Source organism: Pistacia vera, unplaced genomic scaffold, assembly GCF_008641045.1.
Source record: "Pistacia vera cultivar Batoury unplaced genomic scaffold, PisVer_v2 Contig50, whole genome shotgun sequence".
Taxonomy (NCBI): Eukaryota; Viridiplantae; Streptophyta; class Magnoliopsida; order Sapindales; family Anacardiaceae; genus Pistacia; species Pistacia vera.
Window position 1 is genome coordinate 1,432,735 of NW_022196335.1, and position 27,150 is coordinate 1,459,884.

A 27,150-nucleotide genomic window follows, 5' to 3' on the forward strand; every position below is an offset into this window, starting at 1 on the left:
TTAATTATTCATTCCTTATAATTATATTAACAAATCAGTAAGGTATGTTTTTTAAAGACCCCTTGTTGTTAATTATTCAAATTTGATTTTCATTTTTTTTTTTAATGATTAAATTGTTTAGACCAGCTTACGTGTATCTCAACTAATTATTTAGGATCCTAAAATTATGAGTAATCACTCATATTAGCAACTGTGAGTATGAGTGTTCAAAAGCAGTTAACCGCTTTCTTGAATCGAACCGAACCGGTTTGGGAGAAAAACCAGTTTGAAAAAACTGATTAACCGGTTTTCCTCTTTTTATTGGATTAAACTTTTTTTTTTTAATTTTTTCTAAATTAAATTGTAAACATCAACAATACATATCAAATAAAAATTAAACATTCAGACATATCCATTGACCATAACTAACAATACATTAAAAATTGATACAAATAAAAGTCCGTAATGAAACGTTCATAATAAAACAACAAAGTAACTAAATAAGTTCTAATGGAAAACAACAAAAGAAATTGTACAAATATAGGGATTAAGACTATTATTATTATTATATATATATTAGTAAACCAGTTTTCATTTTTACCTGAACCAAAAACCGAATCTAAAATCTGGTTTTTTGAATTCTTTAAACCGTAACCGAATTATTTTTTCGGTTAACCGATTTTTTGGTTCAGTTCGATTCGGTTTTTGTATTTTTTTGAACACCCCTAACTGTGAGGACTTAAACTAGAGAGACCATGATAAATCATTCTCTTACTCTTTTACCATTAAGGGGACTCGAATTTGGGAGACCATGTTAGATCCTCCTTTGTTCTTTTATCATCAAGCCACTCAATAGTGGTTAAAAGTTTGTATAATGTGAATGCTTAGTGATGGTTGAAAATATTATTTTATTTTTATTTAATAATTTTGTGTGATTGGTCTTTCTTTTAAAAAAAAAATATAAATGAAAATAATTTTTTTATCTTATTTTATCTTTTTTCAACGAATTGCGAAATGATTGAAGAAACTAAAATGTTAGATGAAATTTCACAAGCGTTGCGCACGTGAGAGGTTTGTGATAACTGATAAGTTGACATGCATATGATTCGAAGTAGTGTAGAACAGCACATGGCCATCACACGAGTGACACGACGCTTCAATTTATACCTTTCATTTATTTTAGAAAACTAATTAATTAATTTATAAGTCCAGTTCACTCACTGTGTTCGCCTTCGCTTCCATTTCCAGCTGTTTCACCCAGTCACCATGCTTGTTCCAGAACCCGATCCAATATAACGCATATTTTTAACTGTAATATATTCCAGGATTTATCATGTATTAGACAAAAATTCTTAATTTTTTTTTATATTATTGTCTTTTTTTTCAATTATGCAATTATGTGCACATGGAGACATAGTGCCGAAAGCAACAAAGATTTATATAATTTATCAAACATATTTTAGAAATAAATAAAAAAGGTAAAAAACTAATTACTTAATTTGTTGGAAATTTAATTCAAAAATCCTAAAAGCATTGATATACATAAGCCAAAAGAATCAAAAAGTTGCTATAGTTGTAGAGATTCCGACGACAAAATCTTACACGTGGACCCCTCATTTCTATTCAATTTTTAATTTATTCCCCTCCATGAACGTCAAAATATCTATTAAAACTCTACTTTTATAGTTTAACCATTTTAAGAATATAATAGAATAGAATTTCGCCTTTCCTGGTATTTGCTTTCAATTTAAGCGCATATATATTTAATGATCAAAGTGTTCATATTAATTTATGTGTACCTTAATTAATCTTTTAAAAAATTTAAATTATTAATCAAATAAGAGTTTTGATAACTATCTCTATTAACATCTAAGAAAAAATTTAAACTTATAATCTCTTAAATAATACACCTAAAAACCTATCAAATTACTAGACTATCAAAAATAGTTTTAATTTAACTGCATTAATATTATCACTTTTTTCTCAATAATTTTGATTTTTTAAAGAAGAGTTTTAAAATTATGAAATAAATCTATTAAATTTGAATAATTGGATGGTTGATTTTAAAGGTTTATATAAAGGTTTCTTTGGCGGCCTTTCACTTGCCAATTGCCATCTCTCCTCCCCCGTCTTTCCCTCTTTGTCCTAACTGTACACGCTCTGTCATTTTCTTTCTTTCTCACAGTCTCCACAGTTGGAGATATTTTCTCTCTACACTTCTTTTTAAAGCTAAATTTCGTCAAATCAACGTGTACTTATTCTAACTGAGACAGCTTTTGAACTTCATTTTTGGATCTAAATCAGATCATTTCGTTGTTATTTCTCTTTTGTTTGCTCGGTGAGTGACTCTGCAACACAGCTTCTTTCTTCAAAAGCATTTGTGTAGTTTGAAAATCTATGTTTGAATTGTTCATTCCCGTTTGGCTGGTGAGAAAAACATATATCTCGAGGAAAAGCAACTTAGTATCTTTTTTTTTTTTTTTTTGTCTGTTTGGAGTTCTTTTTTCGTATTTGTTTATACCTCAAATCTTGCTTTCTCTATTTTTTTGTCTTTTACCAGGCAATGGACCTTTTGAAATTTTCATTTCTATTTTCTTTCGCTCGCTTTGAATTTTCTCGGCAACCAAACATGAAAAATAAGCTCTTTAGGTGATCAGTGAACTGATATGAAATGAAACTCACTTTGCATATATGCGTTTTGCAGGGACTGCTTTGTATGTGAATGACACAAGTTTTCTAAAGGCTTGAAGAGAGAATTAACGTTTGATCTTTGCTATTCAGTATTGTAATTTCTTGGATCAATTTTTTGAGTTTGTTACTTCTAGATGGCGATAGACTTAGGTTCTCTGATGGAGAGATCGTTAGCAATTTATACGTCTGATCACAAATCAGTGGTGTCAATGAACTTGTTCGTTGCACTTCTTTGCGCATGTATTGTGATCGGTCATTTACTGGAGGAAAATCGCTGGATGAACGAGTCAATCACGGCTCTAGCTATTGTGAGTTTCTATATATTTTACAATAAAATATTCTTAAGGAGATTGAAATGGTGAAATTGAACTTGACTTTGATGAGCTTGTGGCAGGGTTTGGGTACCGGTGTTGTTATTTTGCTGACAACTAAAGGAAAGAGTTCGCATCTCATGGTGTTTAGTGAAGATTTGTTCTTCATTTATCTTCTTCCACCTATTATATTTAATGCAGGGTGAGTTGGGTAATACATAATGCCACTTCGTTTCTCCTTGTCAGTTACACTTGTTTTAATTTGGAGATAACATCTTAATTACCCACATCTACCTTAATTTTTTCATTAAGCTGGATTTTACTGATGATTTTTCAGTTTGACATGTCTTCTTATATAACTGTGTGTCACATAATAGCTATTATCTAAACAGACATCAAGGGTGCTGCTAGATTACTATCTTAGAATAAAGTTTTCTTAATAAAAAAACGGAGGTTCTTACTATACTTCAATTTTATTAGATCACGTGAAAGCTCAATAAACAGTTGTAATAGAAGGAACTATCTGGTTTGAACTAGTAAAGAAAAAAATAGATTTATCTAAACATTTGGTTTATCTACCACAGAACAATGTAATTGAGTTTCAATGCCGTGGAAGCCAATTGAAACATAAATTAGTTTGTGCCATTTTCCATTGAAAATAAGAGCCCTAGGGTAATTTACTTTTCATCTCCATTTTTCTGCTGCTACCGACGCATTATGTTTTCGGTTGACAATATATTAGTGAAACAACCAAAATTTGTTTATTGGTCAAATACATAAGTCAGTGATGATGGTTGATCCTTCTCTGCATACCAGGTTCCAGGTGAAGAAGAAGCAATTTTTTCGCAACTTTATGACCATCATGCTATTTGGGGCAGTTGGCACTCTTATATCTTTTGTAATCATATCATTAGGTATGCTCAAAAACTTGATGGATTCATCTATTTTGTTTCTTTGCTTGTGTGCAGAAATTAAAAGAAGTCTGGCTCACCAATCACGCTTTATCAAAACTATCTTGTAGCTCTATTTATATGGATTGACCATGCATGAAAATTCCACCAAGTGATTATTGGCAATTCGTTATTGCAGCCTGTGCATTTTGATATAATAAAAGGGATCCAGTAGGCTTGATACACATTTTCTATTTTTCTTTATTAAACTACAGAACTATATAAAATGGCCCCTCACTTTTGTTCACTGGTTTCTTGACAACTAAATGAGTTTTGTCACGTTTTTTTTTCAAAACTCCAACTTCAAAGGGAAGAGAATTGATTTGTACAGCACTCATACGAGCTATTCACAGATGAAGGAACTCAATGATTTCTTTTGTTCTCCATTCTTTATTGATGTTTATAAATGAAGAAGGAAACCATTGCATCAAAGATCCTTATAAATATGAATGCATGCCATATATCAATGTTCATTGTTTTAGAGTTATTTTCACTAAAGCTTATTTGTTAATGCGTTCTTCCATATTTTGACCCAGGTGCTATACACTTTTTCAAGAAAATGAACATTGGTACCCTCAAAATAGGAGATTATCTTGGTATAGTCAATTCCAATTTATATATATAACACTTCTTTTGTCTTGCAATATTTGGATAAAATCCTTCTTGTTTACTCATCTTGTCCCTTAATTGCAGCAATTGGAGCAATATTTGCTGCTACAGATTCAGTTTGTACCTTGCAGGTATAGTGCCATGCAAAGTGTTGTCATGTTGCAACTTAAGCTGAATAACACTGCTAAGTTCAATTATCTATATGGTGCAGGTTCTGAATCAGGATGAGACGCCTTTATTGTATAGTCTGGTGTTCGGGGAAGGTGTGGTAAATGATGCCACATCTGTAGTTCTTTTCAATGCAATCCAGAGCTTTGACCTCTCTCACATCAACTCAAGCATAGCTTTGCAATTTGTTGGAAATTTTTTGTATTTATTTATTGCAAGTACAATGCTGGGGGTTCTGGTAAGTCCCTACACTTTCGTTTGTTCGTGCTTGCTTGTGATTTAGTATATTTATTTGTAGGACTTTTTTCTTTGTGTCATGCAGGCTGGACTGCTTAGTGCATTCATTATCAAAAAACTGTATATGGGCAGGTTTGTACATAGGTGTCATATTGGTCTTTTGCAATGTCTTTGTTTAGGGAACATTGAGGTACCTAATCACTGTTAAATGGATCCAAAAATGTAGAACAGATTATTTGCCAATCAAATTATTTATGTGTAAATGATATCTCCTTGCCATCAGTCATCCTGACTTCTTCTTTCCTTATAAGAGATGATGGAGTCTGAGGTCCTAGGTTCATTCCCACTTGAGTGTCTGAGTATTATTTCTTGGCAATTAATTGAAAAAAAAATACAATTGAATAGGATATATGTTCCTCTATTTCCATCATCTTTGTCATTTTACCTACTTCTTTTCTTCTTCTAATGGTTCCTTATAGTTATTTTATGTCAACATTACATGTGTAGAAAATCAATATATCAAGTTTACATGTGAACCTTATGTTATTTTTAGGAAGTGTTTTAATGCCTTTTATTTTCTAATAAACACCAGGCACTCTACCGATCGTGAGGTTGCTCTGATGATACTCATGGCTTACCTTTCATATATGCTGGCCGAAGTAAGATTTTTAGCAACTTGTTGGACACTTATCTTTTTATGCTTTCCTGGTTCTATTTCTGGTTTTGCAGTTTGAAAATATAATAGTGATGGTAATTTGGTTTTGACTTGCAGTTATTCTATTTAAGTGGCATTCTCACTGTATTTTTTTGTGGGATTGTTATGTCACACTACACATGGCATAATGTGACTGAAAGTTCAAGAGTAACAACCAAGTATGTAAATCTCAAGTCTTGTAATTAACAATTGGAATGTATAGGTTCGTTGCTGTTTTGTTACAAGGGAATGTCAGGGAAGCTGCCATGTTTATAATATCTCATTGCTCCTTACCACTATTGCAGGCATGCTTTTGCCACTCTGTCATTTGTTGCAGAGATCTTTATCTTCCTTTATGTTGGCATGGATGCCTTGGACATTGAGAAGTGGAGGGTTGTAAGTGATAGGTGAGGTTACACATAAAAGAAACTTAGTAGCTTTGACGCTTCTGTAGAACGTATGAAATAACTTAGAATGTGCTGATCAATATTTTATCTTTAACTGAACGTGGGATAATACTTTTTTCTTTTCTATTTTCCTTCACAGCCCTGGAAAATCTCTTGGCGTAAGTGCAGTACTGTTGGGACTGGTACTTGTTGGGAGAGCGGCTTTCGTTTTCCCCTTGTCCTTTTTATCCAACTTGACCAAGAAATCTCCATGCGAGAAAATTGGCTTGAAGCAACAAGTAAGAGTTTTGATCCACTCTTAACTTTATTGTTCCACTATCCCTTAATAACATGATGTGACGCCTTTATGGATTTCTGTTTTGCAGGTTACCATTTGGTGGGCTGGTCTTATGCGTGGGGCTGTTTCCATGGCACTTGCTTATAATCAGGTATGACATTGAAAAGTATCCTTCTCCAATGACCAAAAACTAAAATTAGTTTCATTTTTTCTAATTTACCCTTGACCTCTGAACTAGTTTCATTTTACGGCTTTTTCTGTAGGTGCAATAATTAGGATAAATAATACTACTCTAGTGTTAAATTACCAAATGTTTGAATAAACTACATCTTAAAATCGATAGACTTCGCAATTATGGATTTGATTTGATCTAAGAAACCTGAGTTATTATGTGTTAAAGTCGTATTATTTGGTAGCGAATTTACATTAGTGGACGAAAGAAACAGTCGGATTATTTGATTAACTCCTTGTTATGCATGCAGTTTACCAGTTCAGGGCATACTAAGTTGCATGGGAATGCGATCATGATCACCAGCACAATCACCGTTGTTCTTTTCAGCACAGTTGTAAGTCATTGTCTCATCCTAAAACACGAAAGGAAGCCTACAGCCTACAGTAAGAGGCCATTAAACTTTTATTGTCGCATTTATGCAGGTGTTTGGGTTGATGACTAAACCACTGGTGAGGATTTTGCTTCCTTCCTCAAAAACCTTATCCAGGATGGAGTCTTCTGAGCCATGTACTCCAAAATCCTTCATTGTGCCACTTCTTGGGAACAGACACGACTCAGAAGCCAACCACAAAAACGAAAATGTGCCTCGTCCAACTAGCTTACGGATGCTCTTGAGCACCCCGTCTCACACTGTTCATCACTATTGGCGGAAATTCGACAATTCCTTCATGCGGCCGGTGTTTGGTGGCCGAGGCTTTGTACCTATAGTTCCTGGCTCACCGCTTGAACAAACTGTTAATCAATGGCAGTGAGAAGGGAATTCAAACAACAAAGGCACTAATTTATAGTAACTTGTAGCTTGGGCTTGAGAGTGAGCGGCTTTGAGTGTGCCATTTTGTTAATAGTAAAAGGATTTTGGAGGCGGGGTTTTGACAGCATTTTGATTGGGTGTGGCAGCAGCGGCAGCAGCAGCTTGCAATTTGATTTGATTGTGGGGTGATTCTCAAGTTTTGCGGTCTATATTGGTTGCCAACGAGATTGTATTCCTAACAGTAAGGTTCCTACTAATTTTTGTATTGATTGTAATCCAATAGTATATGAATTTTGATTATCCAGTGATTTCTCAAATGCCTAAAGTAGCTTTATCATGATAGTTGTTTTCATGGAGTTGCCTGAATCCGCAAAATCGACTGCAACAACTTAGCTAATCTCTAATTTTTCAATTGAGAGATCAGTTCTTTTTAGTTTTTACATGCAAACCTCAGCAAGTTTATACATCACATATCACATACAATGAAGCCACATTCCTGGTGTTAGAACATCACAATTGAAAGGCCTTTTGCACAACAAAAGACTTGTTTTCTATTGATGGCTGAGGTATCCCACTACAAAACTGATAAGAGCGACCATGCAAACATAGAGCAAGGGGAAACCGACCTGAACTGTTCTCACTGTATTTTTCCTTCCCGGCAACACTTCCTGCAAATAGGAAAAGGCAAATATCAGAATATCTTTGTTTGACAAACAAATGAAAGGAGCGTCAGATACAAGAAGATTTTAGCCTAAGTAGGAGGTACAACACCGAAGAAACAACACTATAAACTTCTTTTATCAACTCCTCTTGTTAGCTCAAAATATCATCAAAAAAATTCTTCTATGGCTAGCAGGGAAACACTTCTGAAATTTTTAACCTTTAAAAAGCGTTTCGAAACAATAATAATAGTAATAATAACACAAATAGAGGCAGTAGCAGAAGAACACTCACTAATTCATGCTTAAGCATATCCTTCTCTCGAGTGGCAAAGCTACTCTCTTCTGTCAGCTTCTTGATGGTATGTTCAGCCTGCAGTGAATTCCACACTCTTCGTTACAGTCTTATTTAGAAATTTAAGAATAAAAGGCCACTAGAGTGGCATTTACCAACTTTCTGGCAATGCCAACCATTGGATTGGTTCACAAAACTGTGAAATTATGCACCATCAACCAAACCAATGGTTAACACTGATCTGATGATATATCATTGCCCCACCACCCATATTCACACGAAGGAAAATGCAGGCAACTTCCTAACACATTAATAAAGGAATTCAATCTTCAAATCAGGGCATGAAACAGAGAGTTATCATCCTAGCCAAGGATCAGACAACAGACGATAGGCTTCGTTCATTTTGATGAAACTATGTTTGTCATCAAAATGAAGGAAAAACACTTGTGTCAGAATCCAGAAACACATGCAAACAATACAGATGTTCACCATAAAATTTGATATTTTGTGATAACTTTTTCACTATAGCCAAATTCTAAATGATTCGAGGAAAATGTTATTACTTTCCCAACAAGTACTAAAGGAGTTACATGCCTAAATTACTTGTTTGAGAAGATAAACAGCCAAAAAGTGGGTGGTTAACATTTCCAGGTTGTGTACTACAATGTTAAACCCAAGATGAAAGAAACAAACCTCTCTTAACCGTGAATCTGCTAGATTTAGTTTTGACTTCAACTGCTCAAAATCCTTTGCCAACTTCAGTTCCAGTATGTCTTTCTCTGGTTTCAATTCCTCTACAACCTTTACAGGCCTTGAGGGCACGTCCTCAGCTGATCTCCATCCATTGTTATCCTTTCCCATTTCCAACCCCTGCACATCCTTGGTTGGTCTTAACTCATCTGTGACCTTAGCAGTTTCAGGGCCCTCCACATCATCAGCTACCTGTCATGAAACAAAAGAAAAATGGTGACATGATGAACCTTATTGTAAGTAGTATATGCTTAACTGCAAAAGAAATTTTGTTATGATTCTTACACATGAAAATGTATTAAAAAGGAAACTTCATATTCAAGCAAAAATACGGATAACAACAGTAGGCACAGATGTGGCATAATAACACATAATTAGACCCGCATTCCCATGAACAATACAACAGTTGCGACTGAATATAACTCAGGCATAAACTGCAGGATAGTGAAGATACTTGATAAGAGAGAAAGAGACCGTGGGAGGGAACGATGCTCTATCAAAAATATATCTCTAAACAAAGGAAAAACAATTTACGTTATTGCCTGGAGGTATGTTCTCGACTCCAGTCAGTGCTACATCCTTCAGCATTGATGTTTCCTGTAATGGATCTTGCTTTAATTCTCCATTTCTTGGTAACAAAATGGGCGATTGGGGTGGGCTAATAAGGACCACTCGTAGCTTCTTCTCATCAATGTATTTGCCACTATCTTTTGCAAACTGCCAGATGACAAAAATGAATAAATACAAATTACAGATAAACTAAAAGAACAAGAACTTTCAATATTTTACCATATCAGATGTAATGTCCTCATCAGTTGTCCCAAAGGGGACCACTGTGCTTTGAATAAGGAACTTGTCTTTGCACAGAAAATCTGGTGGAGCTACACGCTGAGCTTGCATAGTAACTGCACCAAAATTTAACTTTAAGCAATGCAAGCGACAATTAAGCAGGACAAGGGCAGGATAGGAATAAATACCTGCAAAATCATATGTTGCTTTTGGCTTGATGATACCTACATTGGGTCTCACACAATATTTCTTTGGAGAGGTAGTCTTTACCTGCCAATACATTTTGTAAATGAACAAGTCATTCCTTCAATGTATGTTGTTAAACCCAAAGATTCTAAGCTTGTACATACTCTCATGATGGTACATTTGGATAGATGTAAAATTGCAGTAAAAATATGAGAGCATACGAGGAAGAAATTTTTGCCAAATAAAATTACCAAAGAAACAGTAAACTAGACTTAAAACTGAAACAACAAAATCTATTGAATAATTTACGTGATAAATCATCCGCACCTTAAAAGCAACATACTGATCAGACTTATTGCCAAGTTGAATTGAGCATGAACTTTGTTTCTTCACCTCAACTAAAGAGAGAAGGAGAGCATGTCAGTCTAGCCAATATTACAATGCATAATAAAAAGAAAGAAACCACAAAGCATCCTGCACAAGTTACAGGATCCTCAAGACATCACTTTCTAGCACAAGTATATAGTATCCACAAAACAATAATCATGCGCCCGAAATTAGGATAGAACCATCCATTAACAATGGTAGAAAAGTCCAATTGTTAATATAATCCCCTTCAGAGTCTTCAGAGAAGGAGTATGACTATTAAAACAAAAAGATGTTAATAACATTGGGAGCATGAAAGAGTATTTAATTTAAAATTGTTCCCCAAGCAGTACCTAAACTTACACCCCAACTGAGATATCAATTTCATGTTTTTATCAACAAGCCATAACATGAAAACCATTAAAATTAAGATTTAAAACCATGATAAAGGGAAAAACAAAACACAGTAACCCTTCACTTCCAGCTCATTGGATACCAACAAACAACAAAATTTTAAAATTAAAAAAAAAAAAAAAAAAAAAAAAGGGACATGGGAATGTCAGCATTCTTAAATACTTACATGTAAACTTGAGTTCAAGTGGTTGAATTTCCAATAGCTCTTGAGCCATAACTGTACCTGAACAAGAAACCAAACGAAGCAAATCACTGAATTTAAAGTACAGATCCAACTAAACCCCACCAGCAGTACATTATATACATAGATTTTTTGAAGCAACTAAACTTAAAACAGAACATGCCCATCAATGTTTCTGAAAGAAAGAAACAGAGTAATGGAGCTTACGTGACGTGTTTGTAATTGTAGCTGAAAAGAAGGAAGAAAGAGGAGTTAACGTGAGAGGATATGAAGGTAAAAACAGTTGGTGATCTGAAACATGATTTGAAATTGCATAAGAAGTGAAATAAAAGCAAAAGAGGCAAGAAAGAAATGTGAATGGTGGTGTTGGTTACGTGGGTCTCTTTGTCAGAGCAGTTTGTTGTACCCGCTCTGCCCTCTTTGTCACCGCTTGCTACTACTGCATTTGCGTTTGGGTTTAGTTTGGTTTTAATGGCTCGGCTCCATTGCAACCAAAAGCCACTCAACTTTGCCGACACCATTAAAAGTAGATTTTGAATAAATCCAATACCACATTCCACCGATCTTTCCAGCCGAATAAAAAGTTGTTTGACATTAAAAGTAGAGTCTTTAATTTTTTTTTTTTTTTTTTTTTTTTTAGCTAAATGGACATTAATTTCCCTAAAGTTTATTAAATAATAAAAACTTTCCTCGAAATAATATAAATTCCCATAATGTTAAAGTATTAAACAATTAAAATAGAGACAATTACTCAAGAAGTATTGAGTTTGATCCACCTTAACTATTAATAAGAATGGTCATTGAAAACTTATCTGATCGTTGCTTCAAAACTGGGGATTAGTTAAGGTGTCGTTAATAGGAATTGTCATTAGAGACTTACCCGATCGTTATCCTTAAAACTGTGGGATTAGTTAAGATGTTACTAATAGGGGTGGTCACTGGAGACTTATCTAATCGTTAACTTCAAGGCAAAAGGATTAATTAAGGTGCGAGCAAGTTGACTCAAACACCTCCAGTCATAAAAAAAAAAAAAAAATAGAGGGTAAGAAAGTAATTCGCTAACTATGTATAAACTCATAATAATGTATATTCTAATATGGTTATTAACAATAGGAGAATTTTTATTATTTTCGAAATTTCATTATATCAAACCCTAAGACCTCAATGTCTTTAACTTTTATCTATAGATAAATATTCCTTTATGAAAATTTGGACAATAAAGTATGAGGTACTTACATAATATTAATGTTGTTAAAATTGGTACAGCAAAATTATAACCAATAAAATGCCAAGACGTAGCGTTTAAGAAAAATGGAAAGTGATTGCTGTATTAATCTTTCGTCTCACTCATACAAAACTCTAAATCAAAATGGACCAATTTTAAGATTTATTATTTGATTTTACAAATAAAAGCTTGATCCTTTAGAATATGGGCCTAAGGCTTTTTAGCCGAGCCAATGGACCCAACTTTACTTTTTGAAATTTAAAATTTAAAATTTTCAAAACAAAATTAATTATTTAATTAATACTCACCGAAAGTACCCACCAAAAACTTTTCACATAAACAAACAAACATTTAAAATTCAAATTCCACCCTAGCTGGCATCATAAATGGTAACACATCTCAAACATTTTTTTTTTTTTTTTGAAATATTTATCTCTTTTCAAATAAATTACAACAATATACAACGACTCTCCCACCATAAACTAAATCTAATATAAAAATAAACCGTAAATAAGTAATACTATACTTACAATTCAATCTCATAAATTTTCTTTCAAAACTCTGATATGATAGTTCCTTATTGATTTTTGATGAATTTTTTCACCCAACCAATTGCGAGTTGTCGGGTCAAGGTTATGAGAGAGAATTTATGAAATTTGATTGTGAGTTAATCTTTATTGATGGTAAATTACCTCAATTTATACAATAGAAATGCTAACGACAATCGCGATTATCCTTTTTCTATCACGTATTCACGTGTCAAAAATATATATAATATATTTTATTTTTTAATCGCATTCGCAATTATAGTGCTCGTAATCCTTTTTCCACAAATCATTACATGTTACTCCAAAGTCCAAATAACATTTGAGATTGTTGTCCTAATGTTGTATTGAAGGAAGGACTGTGCCTTCAATACAATAGAATGATAGATAACAAAAAGTAAATAAAACCTTTTAGGGTATTTATGATAAATATTTAAACTTTTAAGATCAATTTGATAACGGAAAAAGGTACTCGTGAATAGTTTTTAAATTTTAAGGGTTCATTTCGAAAAAGTACAAAACTTTTCATCAACTTGAAAGTTCAAACAGTAAAAGGTATCTACATAATCTCCTTTTAAAGATTCATAATATAATACATACATAATTATTTTAGTACAATCTAAGAGTTAAAAGATAATTAAAAAAATGATATCAAGAGGGGCTTTGACGTAACATTGATTGACTACTTCAATTATATATTTTCTATCATTTGTTAAAATAAAAAATGAACTGATTAAAAAAAAGGGATTCAAAGATTGCATAATCTATTATCTTATGATTATATACAGGTTGCATTATTTGCATAATCTATTATCTTTTATATATATATATATATATATATGAGTAATGCTACCATCACCGAAGATTTCGCATCAAATTTGTGTACCGAATGACGTAACAAAATTCTGATTGTTGATTTATTATCAATTAATATTAATAAACGGTTAAGATTTTATCACGTTATTCGATGCACAGATTCGATACGCAACCTTCGGTGGCTCTATCATTTTTCTATATATAAGATTATGATACGATTCTCCACTTGGTAGTTAATATAATTATATATATGACTATGATACAATCCTCCACTTGGTAGTTAATAGTTTATTATCACCAATTAATATTAAAAGACAAAAAAAAAAAAAAAAAATTCATTGGAAATTTTGAAATTTTATATTTTAAAATTTTTTATGATAGCTGATAGGTAAATTGTCATCTACATTTAAAAAAAATGTGATTAGTACTTAGTTTGTATCTGATTTGTGTACATATACACTTCAAAATGACGTTGTGAAACAAGTACTACATTTTAACTTTTCATACAAATTCAATTAATTTAACATCCCAAATCTATGAACAATGTTTAGATGTTAATATATTTTTTGGAGGTTGAATTGATGACATTTTCTAAACTAGCGGGTGGTCATTGTAAAAAAAGGCTAAACACACGAAAGGATAGGTCGCATTTCTAAAACCAACAAATTCTCACAACAAAAAAAAGATCAAACACACGAGGGTTTGGGTCACAGTTTTTAGACCAACGAATGCTCACAAGAAAAAATGACAAACACACGAAGATTAGGGTCACGTTTTTGAAACTAGTAAATACTCACTATAAAAAGGTCACATACACGGGGCTTTCCTGTCCTATAAAAGAATCCCTCTTATTTACACTTATTTTAAATCATAATCGTGAATTAGGACTTGTATTATAAAGTCATTTCAAATGTGTGACACCCACGTTTATTATAACATATTTTTGTATTTTAAAATAATTTCTTCAAGAAAATAATGTATTAAAAGTAGGTAGATCCCTTAATTAGGTAAAAGAAAATTGTACCAAAAGAATTATAAGTAAAATTCTATCCCAACTCGTTCTTGTTTTTTGGTATTCGTCTCATATCAGATGTGTGATTTGTAAGGATTTCAATAACATTCAATAAACAGAAAAAAGATTAGGACCTGAAATAAGTTTTTTTTTTTTTTTTTTTTTTTTTTTTTTGTGATCGGGGTGTCTGGGCTAGCTTATGTATACCTCAACTAATCTCCTGGATCTTAAAGTGAACAACCGGTAAATCCTCTCAGTGACTATCCCTATTAGTGTCCAAGGAGACTTTAATTTAAAAATTCATGTTGGACTTATTTACTCTTTTATCATCATGCCACCTAAGTGATGGTTAAAAATTAAATTAAAAGAAATAAGCTGGTTCCAAAAGCAACGCAATTTTGCATTCTATTTTAATATTAAATAAATTGTATTATATTTTCAAACTTGCACTTTAAATTATTGTTATAAATAAACTTTGATCTTACCCTTTTTTTTTAATATTAAGTACAAGCTTGAAAAAGAAAAATCAACTCTAAATTAATTAATATTCATATGGGCCATGCTTTATTAAGAAAATAATATTTAATTAATTTGTTAAATGTAAGTTATTATATTCCAATGAGAACTAAAGTTAGGCTTTGGTATTCATCTATAAAGCAACCACTTTATGATTAAAAGAGTAAACGACTTTTTCTCACCCAAGGTTTGGCCTAATTATACTTTCTCACCCAAAAAGTTTTAAAATGACACTTTATTACCCACATTACTGATCCCTTAGCAAATTTCATTGCAAAGAAAAGTATGATGATCAAAAGTCCATCATAAATAAAGGTGGTCAATTAAAATTATGCATAAAAAATCAAAACTTAAAATTCGAAGTGTTTCATAACATGTCGTTGGTCACTAAACCTGGCAAACTTTGAATTGTACCCACGGGTCCACGAGTACCTGGGTAAAACGGGAGGGTACGAGTGTCTATAATATATACCCGGACTAGAATTATTCGTACTCGACCCACCCATGAAAATTACGGGAGGGTCAGGTGATACCCGCGGGTACCCGCATTTTATTAAAAAAAAAAAAAGATAAAACCCTAATTTCCTAATTTCATTTTCTGCTACCCAGCATCCATGTCGTCCAACGCCCAACCATTTCTCTTAATGCTAAACCAACACCCACGCCCAGCCAGTAGCTCTCAGTCTCAATCTCTTCTCTCCTAATTTCTTCCTTACACAGCCATTTCTTTCTCTCTCACGCAGGCGCAACCATCTCTCTCTTACGCAAGTGCAACCATCTCTCTCTCACGCACTGAACTATTTCACCCATTTCTCTCTCACGCAATCTACAAGAGTGACAATTCTCTTCTACTTTCCAAGCTATGAGCTTTTTGGCCATCTCTATGACTATAGCGCTTGTGGTCTGTTTCATGTCAATACAACGACACAGACGAAGTAGCCAAGGAGGAGAAATGGTTGTTGCCTTCATTTGATCCTAATGTATGCCTTTCTTAATTACATTCAGCAGTTTCTTTTTCTTTTTCTTTTTCTTTATAGATTTTCTTGTATGTAGATTCGGGACAGGATTATGTTATTTGGATAAACAATTTAGTGATCCCTTCTGCGCTGTCCTTGCCTAAGAAATATTACTTCTTTGTAAGGGAAGGAATCATCAAGATGGTGATTAAATGTCAACTAGGAAGGTTTCATCATATTATAATTGTTGGAAATAACATAGAATAACATATATCCTAACATTATCCCAAGATCATAGTCACCATTGCAATCACATTTGTACATAAATGAACTACAATGAATTTACACAGCATAAATACCTCTACTCCTTATCTCTGAAGCAATAAAGTTAATCTGGAAGAAAGGCACGAATGTATTTCTGTTTTCCAAATTTTTTAGAGAGAGAGAGAGCGTACTTTTCCTTTTCGTTTTTTTTAGAGTAACAGTGTTCGTAACGTTTCTAAAAGGAAAAGGTTTTCCTTTTATATGGCAGCGGTTAGAGAGAAACTGCATTTGGCAGTTTCATCTCACCCACGTCGCTTGGGGTAACCCATCATGGGTGTACCCCTTATCCAATAATAATGAATGGTATATTTGAAGTTGGTTTTGAGAAATCTTCTTACAATTTTTGGTGTTTATATCGATTGTGTGAAAATTGCTTTTCTGGAAGTTGGAAGACCTTCCCTTCGAGATAAAGAAAAAAAGAAAAGAAAAGACAAAATTCAGATTTTGTGGGTGACCCACAGGTCGACCTGTACTCGTATGGGCAGATACGGGTAATTCCTTTTCCTACCCGTTCAAAAAAAAAAGTACCCATCGACCAATTACCCGTGGCTACTTAACCTACCCTTTGCCAAGTCTACTGGTCACCGCCTGTTGTTGGCCACCATCCCCTCATGTCCCATAACCTCTGTAACCACCACCTGTCGTTAGAAAAAGTAAATACATCAAGTTCATATAAGCATCAGTCAAAGTTCCAAACCACAAAGATTCATAAACTTTAATATAACAATCCAATTCCAAAACTTGCTTCCTTACTCAAGTCACCTTCCGACCATCCTCCTCGCCATTCTCGATCTTTTCATGTTGCAACTAGCCCTCTTTCTCACTGTCACAGCAACCCTATCCGTGATTGATCGCAACTAGACATCGTGCGGTCGATCGCAAAAACCCAGCTGCCTAGTGTGACGCCTCCAAGGCTCTTGTCATCAACCTCACCTACGCAACCGGCTACCCAACCGGTTGTCAAACCGNTAATTTCATAATTAAAAAAATGGGTATATTGGTAATTAACTATGTTGACATGACATAAAATTAAGATCAGATAGCAAAGACTAAAGAGTATTTTTTGTCTTTACAATGAATATACACTGTATTTAATGGAAATTGCTAACGGAACATAACGTTTGGGTAGTAAAGTGTCGTTTTGAAACTTTTTGGGAGGGAAAGCGTCATTAGACCAAACCTTAGGTGGGAAAAAGTCGTTTACTCTAATTAAAACCAAATTATTATTTTACTTTCAATTCATCAATAATATTTAGGTCGAACGACTTGTGCATACCCAAGGTTTACCGTAATGACAAGTTGGTACCCAAAAGGTTTTGAAACGACAAATAGGTACCTTCCGTCATGTTCTGTTAGTGATTTTTGTTTATTAATAGTGAAAAGACTAAAATGCACTTCAAAGTTTCAATTTTAGTTTTTTATAAATTTAAAAATTTCTAAAAAACCCCCTAGGTTTGCTAATTTAATTAAACACCCCCATATATAAAAAGTTTGTTAAATGACAAAAACTCCCCCACCACCCCAGTGCCAGATTCCGGCCACCATCGCCGGAATCTGGCCGGAAAACTACATTACGCGTAACGTGCCGATCTGACCTTTTCCGGTCAGATCCGCCACGGATCTGGCCAGAAAAGGCAAGATCTGGCTGTCGAAGCAATAGCCAGATCTACTGCCAGATCTGGCCGTCGACGCCGCAGATGGAGTTTTGCGGCGTCAACGGCCAGATCTGGCCGTAGATCTGGCCTTTTCCGGCCAGATCAGCCACGAATCTGGTCGGAAAAAGCCAGATTGACGCGTTACGACACAGATCCGACCGGTCTGTGTCATAACGCAACTTTCCGACCAGATTCCGACGGTGGTGGCCGGAATCTGGCACTGCAGGTGGTGGGGGTGTTTTTGTTATTTTACAAAATTTTTATATATTTGGGTATTTAGTTAAATTTGTAAACTTAGGGGGTTTTTAAAAAAATTTTAAATTTACGAAAAACTAAAATTCAAACTTTTAAGGGCATTTTAGTCTTTTTACTATTAATAAACAGTAATAAACAGAAATCACTAACAGAACATGACGGAAAGTACCTATTTGTCATTTCAAAACCTTTTGAATACCAACTTATCATTACGATAAACTTTGGGTATGTGTAAGTCGTTCTCCCCTAATATTTATGAAGGTGCATGCCACGTTTTGGATCTCATAATACTTTTACTATATTTTGGAATATCCATAATGACAATACCGACGTAATAGTGAATGTTTAAAGGGCATTCATGCTACACTTTTTTAATAAAAAGTGTAAATCTTGCCATCAATTTGAAACAGTTAAAAGGTAGCCTACCATAATCTCCTTTTAAATATTCATAATATAATACATACATAATTATTTTAGTACAATCTAGAAGTTAAAGAGATCATTCAAAATATAAAATTAAGAGGGGCTTTGACATAATGTTGATTGACTACTTCAATTGTATATATTTCTATCATTTGTGGAAAATAAAAAATGAAGGAACCGATTAAAAAAGGGGATTCCAAGATTGCATAATCTATGGCTGCGTGTGGTATCCTATTCTAACACTATCTTATAACACTATCCTATCTGAAAAAATGAAAAATGTGTTTGCTTTAATATTCTTCAAAATTCAATCATATTCTATTCAACTCAAAACATTTACCAATTACCTTTCTCAATAAAAGTTTTAAAATTAACAAAAACACTCCCACCCACTCAATAATTGCCAACAACCGGTCACCACCGTTGAACAGTGGCCGAAAGCCACCGATTTGTCGCACAACCAGTTGGATCTAACCGGTCATGTGTCAATCTGTCTGTTTCCATGGGAAACGACCAAAAATATGGTCGTTGATAGCCAAATATGGTCGTTGACAATGACTAAGATATGGCAATATGACAATTTGACCTTAGAAATAGTATTAGGAAGAATAATGAGTAAAAATCCCATCTTAATTTGTAGAGTTTTTTTTTTTTTTTTTAATAGTAAATCTCATGATTTGACATTTTTATAGTGAGCATATGTTAGTTGGAAAATATGACCCTAACATGTGTGTTTAGCTTTATTTGTAGTGAGTAACTGCTAGTTTTTGCAATGTGACCCTAACCCCCATTTTTATGCACTGTTAGGTTATTCGGTTTAAGTTTGAATGAAATAACTTTTTTACTGTTCATCTAAATCCAATCAATGTAACATCTAATTTCTTTCAACAATGTTTAGAGGTTAATAAATTTTTTTGGAGGTTAAATTGATGAAATTTTGATAAAATTTGAAAATTGAATTGATGGCATTTTTTAAACCAGCGGGTGCTCATTGTAAAAAAAGGCCAAACACACGAGGGCATGGGTCACATTTCTAAAACCAACAATTGCTCACAACAAAAAAGTGCCAAACATATGAGGGTTTGACTTGCTCACAATAAAAATGTCAAACAACACGGAGATTAGAGTCACATTTTCAAAACCAATAAATGTTCACTATAAGAAAAGCACAAGGAGCTTTCCTATAATAGGAACCCTCTTATTTATACTTGTTTTAAATCATATTCATGAATTAGGAGGACTTGTATTATAGAGTCATTTCAAATGTGAGATTTGCAAATGTTTCCTACAAGACACTTTTAAACTCTATTTAAAGAATTAAACGTGTCATTTCTTTTGCACTCACCATCTTTTATTAATCACGTAATTGACTCGAGTCTAAAATTTCAAATCAAATTAAAATTGTGCTCACCCACAAAATATATTATAACATATACTTTAAAATAATTTCATCAAGAAAATAATTTATTAAAAGTGGATAGATCCCTTAATTAGGTAAAAGAAAATTGTACCAAAAGAATTATAAGTAAAATTCTATCCCGATTTGTAGGGATTTCAGTCCTACATATGTGTGATTTGTAAGGATTTCAATAACATTCAATAAACGGGCAAAAGATTAGGACTTGAAAAAGTTGGTTCCAAAAACAACAAAATTTTGCATTCTATTTTAATATTTAAATAAATTGTATTATATTTTCAAACTTGCACTTTAAATTATTATTATAAATAAAACTTTGATCTTACCCTTTTTTTTATATAAGTACAAGCTCAAAAAAAGAAAATTCAAGTCTAAATTAATTAATATTCATATGGGCCATGCTTTATTAAGAAAATAATATTTAATTAATTTTTTAAATGTAACTTATATATTCCAATGAGAAAACTAAAGTTAGGCCATCCTATTCAACTATAAAGCAACTACTTTATAATTATAAGAGTAAACAACTTTTTCCCACCCAAGGTTTGGCCTGATGACATTTTCTTACCCAAAAAGTTTCAAAACGACATTTTACTACCCATAGTACATATTTGTTAGTAAATTTCGTTGTGAAGAAGGATATGATGATTAAAAGTCCGTTATAACTAAGGGTGGTCAATCAACATTATGCATCAAAAATCAAAATTTAAATTCGAAGTGTTTCATAACCTGTCATTGCCACCACCTGCTACTGGCTACTGGCCACTATCCCTTCCTATCCCATAACCTTCGAAACCACCGCTTCTAGTCGGAAAAAGTAAATGAGTAATATTACAGTACTTATAAAGAAATTTTACAAAGATTTTCATACAAAGTGATGTGGCAAAATATGAATAGAAGAGTGAATTTAATGAGTTTGACTTTTTGTTTCACTCTTCCATTCATTTTTTGCTACCTCACTTTGTATAGAAATCTTTGTAAGATTTCTTTGTAAGTATAGTATTATTGAAAGTAAATACATCAAGTTCATATAAGCATCAGTCAAAGTTCCAAACCACAAAGATTAGTAAACTTTAATATAACAATCCATTCCAAAACCTGTTTCATTACTCCGGTTCACCTCCCGACCATCCTCCTTGTCATTCCCAATCTTTTTCACGTTGCAACCACTGTTGCAGCAACCCTATGCGCAATTAATCGCTCCTAGACATTATGCGATTGGTCGCAAAAACCCAACTGCCCAATTGATGCCTCCAAGCCTCTTGTTGTTGACCTCATCGCACAATCGGCTGTCGAATCGCACGTCGCACGATGCCCGCTACTGTGGTTGTATGTTTTTGGTTGAGAGATTGTTGGATTTTGGAGAGTTGTTTTGTTTGTTTTGACTACTGGTTGGAATTGAATGAATGGTGGGTTGATTGATTTGAGATTTGTGGTTGTTTTCTTGGCTATTCTCCTCGCCACCATTAACCTTACCATTGCCACGCCCACCAACTATTTTTATTTTTTTTAGTTTTTTAAATTTTTTTGATTTGGATGATGATGTTGTGTGTTGATTTGGATAACGGTGGAGCTTTTGTGAGTTGATTAGTGTGAGAAGATTTTGGTGATCATAAGGGAAGGGATAGAGAAAGAGGGGGAGAAAAGGACAGAAAATGGTCGAGTACTGTTGAGAGAGGAAAGAGAAGGAAATAAAAAGAAAGAAGAAAGAAGAAAAGAGAGGAAGAAGAAAGAGAAGGAGAAAAAAATCAAGGACAAATTGATAAATTTAATACATAGTTAGGGGTATATCAATAATTTTATAATTAAAAAGTGGGTGTATAGGTAATTGACTCGGTTGACATGACATAAAATAATAAAAAATTAAGTTAAATAATAAACAATATTTTTGTCTTTACAATGAATATGTATTGTATTTAACAGAAATTACTAACAGAACATAACATTTGGATAGTAAAGTGTCGTTTTGAAACTTTTTGGGTGGGAAAGTGTCATTAGACCAAACCTTGGGTGGGAAAAGTTGTTTACTTAATTAAAACGATTTTATTATTATTTTATTTTCAATTCATCACTGCTACATATGAAGGTGCATGCCACATTGCCACGTTTTTTATCTCATAATACTTTTACTTTATATGGATTTGGAATATTGATAATGACAATACCGATATAATAGTAAAGTGTTTAAATCAAGAAATCACATAAAAAATAATAGAAAATAGATATCACATCTTCGTGGGGTTGAGGATTAAGATTTCCAATTCAGATATTTAGGAAATGATGAAAATAAAAAATATTTATGATAATACAAATGCCAATATTAAGTTGGAGGACACTACTTTAATCTAGAAAAAAAAATTATGAAATGTCAAATTATATATAGTGTTCTTAAAAAATAAATAAATTGAATATATTGTTATACAATATTCTTTAATAACAAGAAAAACAAATTTTTTTTATAAATATTAATAATTATAAAAATGGCTCGTTTTTATGATAATAACATGTGGAGAATGTCAAGACTACTTTAGTGTTTTGAAATTTATCATGCGGATAACACAATTTTCTTTAATTTTGAAATGAACCTTTACAGTTTGAAATCTTTATCATTGGTACCCTTTCATCCTATCTTCGTTAAATTGCCATTAGCTCGAACTCATAGTATTTCTTTAAAAAATGGTAATATTATACTTACAATCCAATCTCACAAACTTTCTCTTATAACCTCGACATGATAGCTCGCAATGGGTTTTAGATGCTCGCTATGGGTCATGTATGTCTAATTACGAGTTACCACGTCGGAGTTGTGAGAGAAAGTTTGTAAGATTGAGTTGTGAGTCAATCTTTATCCCTTTTAAAAAAGTAATACTACACCCATAATTTTTTTTTACAACCCCGACATGGCAACTTGCGATTGACTAGCTCGCAAATGGGCAAACGAGATCCATAGCAAGCAAGCGGGACTCATTTATGAGCTGACCAATCGCGAACTACCACGTCGGGATTGTGAGAAGAAATTGTAAACATAACATTTTTGTTTTAAAAAAAAAAAAAAAACTTTTTTTATAAGACAAATATTACTAGTTTACCCCTCTCAACATAACGAGTTAGAATAAAGGGATATCAGTGATAATTTTCAAATAGTTGAGGGTTTCTTTGTAAAAACACAAAAATTATCGTCCAAATAGATTCAAAACCGTAGCATGTAACATGCTTAATGGAATCGATAATTTCAAAGAGAGGCAAGCCAACTGTATCTGCCAACTGCCAACCTGATATTAAGCCCATAACCAAACAGCTGGAGAACAGAAAATTCCACGTGAAGAATAAAAAAAGAAGAGTATCCAAACAGAGTAAACGTTTCGATGAAAACAAAGCAGAGTAGGCAACAGATCTCAACAAACACAACACCTCCAAGTGTTTCAACTCTCAAGTATAAAAGAAACAACAAAACGCTCAGAACTCCCAAACTCCATCTATAAAACGTTTCAGTCTTAACACTCACCTTTCTCGCAGACACAGTCTTCGTGCTCTCCGCCATTCTCTTTTCTTTCTTTTTTTCTCTCAGATCTCTTCTCTTTCTTTTTCGTTTTCAATGGCTTCTGTTGCAGGAACTACTTCACTGTGCATGACTTCTATGTCTTGCTCTTTGAAACATACCCAGGTTGTTCTTTTGAGTCTTTTGTATCTCATTGTTACTTTTGTTTTGAGTGATTTGGATCTTTTTGTTTATTTTCAGATGGGTTGTGTTGATTTGTTTGATTATATGTTTTATTTTCGATTTTAGAGTAATATTTTGAGTATTTGTTGTCGCTGATCAAGGGTTGTAATTTAAAGTATAGCTTAGATCAGTAAGTATTTTGATATGAATATGAATTTTGAGTCTTTGTTTTAAGGTAAAAGTATGATTTTTTAACAGGGTAGGGCTTGAAAGCTATCAATTAGATCTTATAGTGTATATATATATTGTAAACATGTTTAATGTTTATTAATTTCTTACAGTTGTTAACTTATAATTCTGCTTTTTGAGCTTCCCAAAATTTTGCACATGCCGAGTTATTTAAGGGTTTTATTATTGAGTTAATTATCAAGATAGTTGCATTATAGATATTTGTTTTCATTTAAATTGTGTTATATTTTGTAGATTTATTAATTTTTTTGTTTGAATTGTTGAGCAGGGCAGGATCTCTAGTGTGAATTCAGTTTCACTTCCCATCAATGGGAAAAGCTTCCCATCTCTTAGGTCGCGGTCGGCACCTCGCTTCCGGGTTTCCTGTGCGGTAGGCTTTTCAAATTGTAATACTAAAGATTGTATTAAATAATGTCTGTTAATTGATGTAGTCAGATATATACTTTTCAAATCAAAAGCTTGAACTTGAACTCGATGAAATCCAACATTGTCACGTCGAGTCTTGTTGCATTTTGGTTTAAAATATCTTAAATGCAGATGTTCAACATGGTCACTTGGTTACACTTCTGGATTGTTTAGTCTTCATTATGCTTAATGAAATGCTGTTCAATGATTTTTATAAAATGTTTGTTTGGTGGATTGATTGTTCTTTATCTTATGCATTCAAGAAGTTGTTTCTTTTTTTATATTTGTGTACTCTATTGAGATCATGTGTGTTTATAGGATGGAACAATTTGGTCAAGTAGGTAGACGTCCTTTTGATTATGTAGTTTACCATCTTGCGAAAACACCTCATGCTCTAGAATATTGTCGAGCCTGTTGATGCATTTGTCAAATAGTGTTGCTAATTCTAATATTTGTTGCAGGCAAAGCCAGAGACAGTGAAAAAGGTGTGTGATATTGTGAAGAAGCAATTGGCACTACCAGAGGATTCTACAGTTACTGGAGAGTCAAAGTTTGCGGCCCTCGGAGCTGATTCTCTCGACACGGTACCTTAATATGAACTCTGTTTATGTCATTTTAACTCTGCATCAAATCAATCCTGCTGTAATTTGTTTGTTTTTATCAACAAGTATCTTGAAGTATTTACATTATTGTGTTGGTTTGTCTTTTACTCATCTTGAAGTATTTACATTATTGTGTTGGTTTGTCTTTTACTCATCTTGAAGTATGTACATTATTGTGTTGGTTTGTCTTTTAGTCATAGTTTTCTGACTTGACGGAAGATACTGACCTTATTTTGTGCATTTTCATCTATCATTGGAATTTCGGTGGATCAATTGAACTGAAAATCTCTTCTGCAATAACCAGGTTGAGATTGTGATGGGGCTTGAGGAGGAGTTTGGCATTAGCGTGGAAGAAGAAAGCGCCCAGAGCATCTTGACTGTTCAAGATGCGGCAGAGTTGATTGAGAAGCTCATGGAGAAGAATGCTTAAAATGGTGTGGGGAAAGAGCAGCCGGAAATCTACTTCAGTTTCTATAAACCTTTTTAATTTATAGTTGAATATTTTCGTAATGCAGTTGGTTTGGACTTTGATTGGATGTGGTTTTTTCTTTTGTGGTTTTTCGTTTGATTAGAAGAACTGAATATGCTGGCAATCTATCATAAACATATTCCATTCTCCAATTATTCACCCTGTTTTTACTATAGACTTAAAATAATTATTCTATTCAAAAAATAAAGAAAAAGAGAGATGGGATTATGCTAAATTTTTCTAGGGACATCAGTTTCTTAATCTTTTATTATCAACAGAGACACAAGATGCACGGACATCAGTTTCTTAATCTTTTATTAACAAAAACACTTCCATTTACCCATAGTTGTCAGATTCCTGCGACCATCGTCGGTGGTAGTCAGAATCTATCACAACGGTCTAAAACAATCGGAAATGATCGGTAATTCGTTGATATCTTTTTCGATCATATCCACAATGGATTTGGCCGTCAGTGATGGCCAAAGAAATGGCTGTTAGACAGCCATTTCTTTGGTCATTTGACCTTTTCTGGGCAGATCTGTGGTGAATCTGGCCAAAAAAAGTCAGATCAACGCACGCTCAGCCAGATCCGCGTAATCTGTGCTGTAACGTCAGATTTCGACGGTGATGGTCAGAAGTTGGCACTGTGGATGGATGGGAGTGTTTTTGTCATTTTAATTTTTTTTTATATATATTTGGGTGTTTAGTTAAATTAGCAAACCTATGGGGTTTTTTTTATAAATTTTTAAATTTTACCTCGTAATAATCACCCTATTCAACTATTCAATACTATCCTCAAAATTCTATCTAAAATAATAAACTAAACGCACATTTAGCGGCTTACTCAGGATGAGTATTCTATGATAATAAAAAATTACCCAGAAATTAAATAAAATAAAAACTACTCAGAAAATCAAAGATAAACAAATATGCTTTGTGATTTTTACAATCAGAGTATAGGATAATTGTTCCTATTATTCCTTATACCGAATATTCAACTAAAACTCTTACTATTCTTCTCTCTTTTGTTAGTGACTTTTTTTTCTTCTTTTATATATTTAACAACCAATAGAACTAAATATGATTATTAACATAAGAAATGATGAGATTAGATACATTTCTTAAGGCAATACTATATTTATAATCTAATATCACAACTCTCGTCACAGCTTACAAATGGGTTTCGTCGACTCACTATGGGTCTTGTTTGATAAATTGTGAGGCTCAATATGGGTCTCGTCTGAACAATTGCGAGATATTACATTGGAAATGTAAGAAAAAGTTTACAAGATTGGGTTGTGAGTCAATCTTTTTATTATTTGTTTAAAGGTAGAGTTGAGATTATTAGGAATACCTTGGAGGGGTTTTATAGTTTTTTAATTGATTATCTATTATGATTGACAGTTTTATTTTATTTTAATTTTCATATAAGTAATGACCAATATAATTAGTGATTTTAGTTGAATACACATTTATCCTATTTGGTTAATGTTAAAAAGAGGGCATTGGATGCCTAAGCATAAAATTTTGAGATGAGCAAGTGAGCAGGAAGAAAAAGATCCACATCCACTTAAAGACTTCGGTGGAAAAGTGCGAGGACAGTAACAGACAAAACTGGTTACCTTACCTAATCATCATGATTTAATTAATTAATGCCAAGATTTGACACATTAT

General features: G+C 33.2%; 3 protein-coding genes across 3 annotated transcripts; 2 read left to right on the forward strand and 1 right to left on the reverse strand.

Annotated features, from left to right (window-relative positions):
• The first annotated feature begins 2,100 nt into the window (after positions 1-2,100).
• Positions 2,101-7,642, forward strand: LOC116105490 (sodium/hydrogen exchanger 2-like). The gene is made up of 15 exons (XM_031391906.1): positions 2,101-2,317; positions 2,684-2,978; positions 3,065-3,183; positions 3,798-3,895; positions 4,468-4,527; positions 4,625-4,671; positions 4,752-4,946; positions 5,031-5,077; positions 5,538-5,604; positions 5,718-5,818; positions 5,945-6,046; positions 6,186-6,324; positions 6,412-6,474; positions 6,806-6,889; positions 6,978-7,642. The coding sequence occupies exons 2-15, from the start codon at positions 2,805-2,807 to the stop codon at positions 7,305-7,307; spliced, it is 1,626 nt and encodes a 541-aa protein (XP_031247766.1). The 5' UTR covers positions 2,101-2,317; positions 2,684-2,804; the 3' UTR covers positions 7,308-7,642.
• Positions 7,643-7,857: 215 nt separating this feature from the next.
• LOC116105543 (vesicle-associated protein 2-2-like) lies at positions 7,858-11,365 on the reverse strand. Its single transcript, XM_031391946.1, has 9 exons — positions 11,154-11,365; positions 10,932-10,988; positions 10,313-10,383; positions 9,988-10,069; positions 9,800-9,915; positions 9,545-9,727; positions 8,954-9,202; positions 8,261-8,338; positions 7,858-7,974 (listed from the first exon to the last, which is right to left on the reverse strand). The coding sequence occupies exons 2-9, from the start codon at positions 10,978-10,980 to the stop codon at positions 7,858-7,860; spliced, it is 945 nt and encodes a 314-aa protein (XP_031247806.1). The 5' UTR covers positions 10,981-10,988; positions 11,154-11,365.
• A 12,130-nt stretch (positions 11,366-23,495) lies between these two features.
• Positions 23,496-25,651, forward strand: LOC116105561 (acyl carrier protein 1, chloroplastic-like). Its single transcript, XM_031391960.1, has 4 exons — positions 23,496-23,754; positions 24,269-24,370; positions 24,867-24,989; positions 25,312-25,651. Exons 1-4 carry the CDS (start codon positions 23,686-23,688, stop codon positions 25,435-25,437), a joined length of 420 nt encoding a protein of 139 aa, XP_031247820.1. The 5' UTR covers positions 23,496-23,685; the 3' UTR covers positions 25,438-25,651.
• The last annotated feature ends 1,499 nt before the right edge of the window (positions 25,652-27,150 follow it).

Coding starts and splice junctions, on each gene's coding strand:
- LOC116105490 (XM_031391906.1), top strand. CDS start 2,805: ATGGCGATAGACTTAGGTTCTCTGATGGAGAGATCGTTAGCAATTTAT. Junction 4,528..4,624: donor CAAAATAGGAGATTATCTTG/GTATAGTCAATT, acceptor CCTTAATTGCAG/CAATTGGAGCAATATTTGCT. Junction 6,890..6,977: donor TTGTTCTTTTCAGCACAGTT/GTAAGTCATTGT, acceptor GCATTTATGCAG/GTGTTTGGGTTGATGACTAA.
- LOC116105543 (XM_031391946.1), bottom strand. CDS start 10,980: ATGGCTCAAGAGCTATTGGAAATTCAACCACTTGAACTCAAGTTTACA. Junction 9,728..9,799: donor AGGACATTACATCTGATATG/GTAAAATATTGA, acceptor GTCATCTGGCAG/TTTGCAAAAGATAGTGGCAA. Junction 9,203..9,544: donor ACATACCTCCAGGCAATAAC/GTAAATTGTTTT, acceptor GTTTCATGACAG/GTAGCTGATGATGTGGAGGG.
- LOC116105561 (XM_031391960.1), top strand. CDS start 23,686: ATGGCTTCTGTTGCAGGAACTACTTCACTGTGCATGACTTCTATGTCT. Junction 23,755..24,268: donor GCTCTTTGAAACATACCCAG/GTTGTTCTTTTG, acceptor ATTGTTGAGCAG/GGCAGGATCTCTAGTGTGAA. Junction 24,990..25,311: donor GAGCTGATTCTCTCGACACG/GTACCTTAATAT, acceptor TGCAATAACCAG/GTTGAGATTGTGATGGGGCT.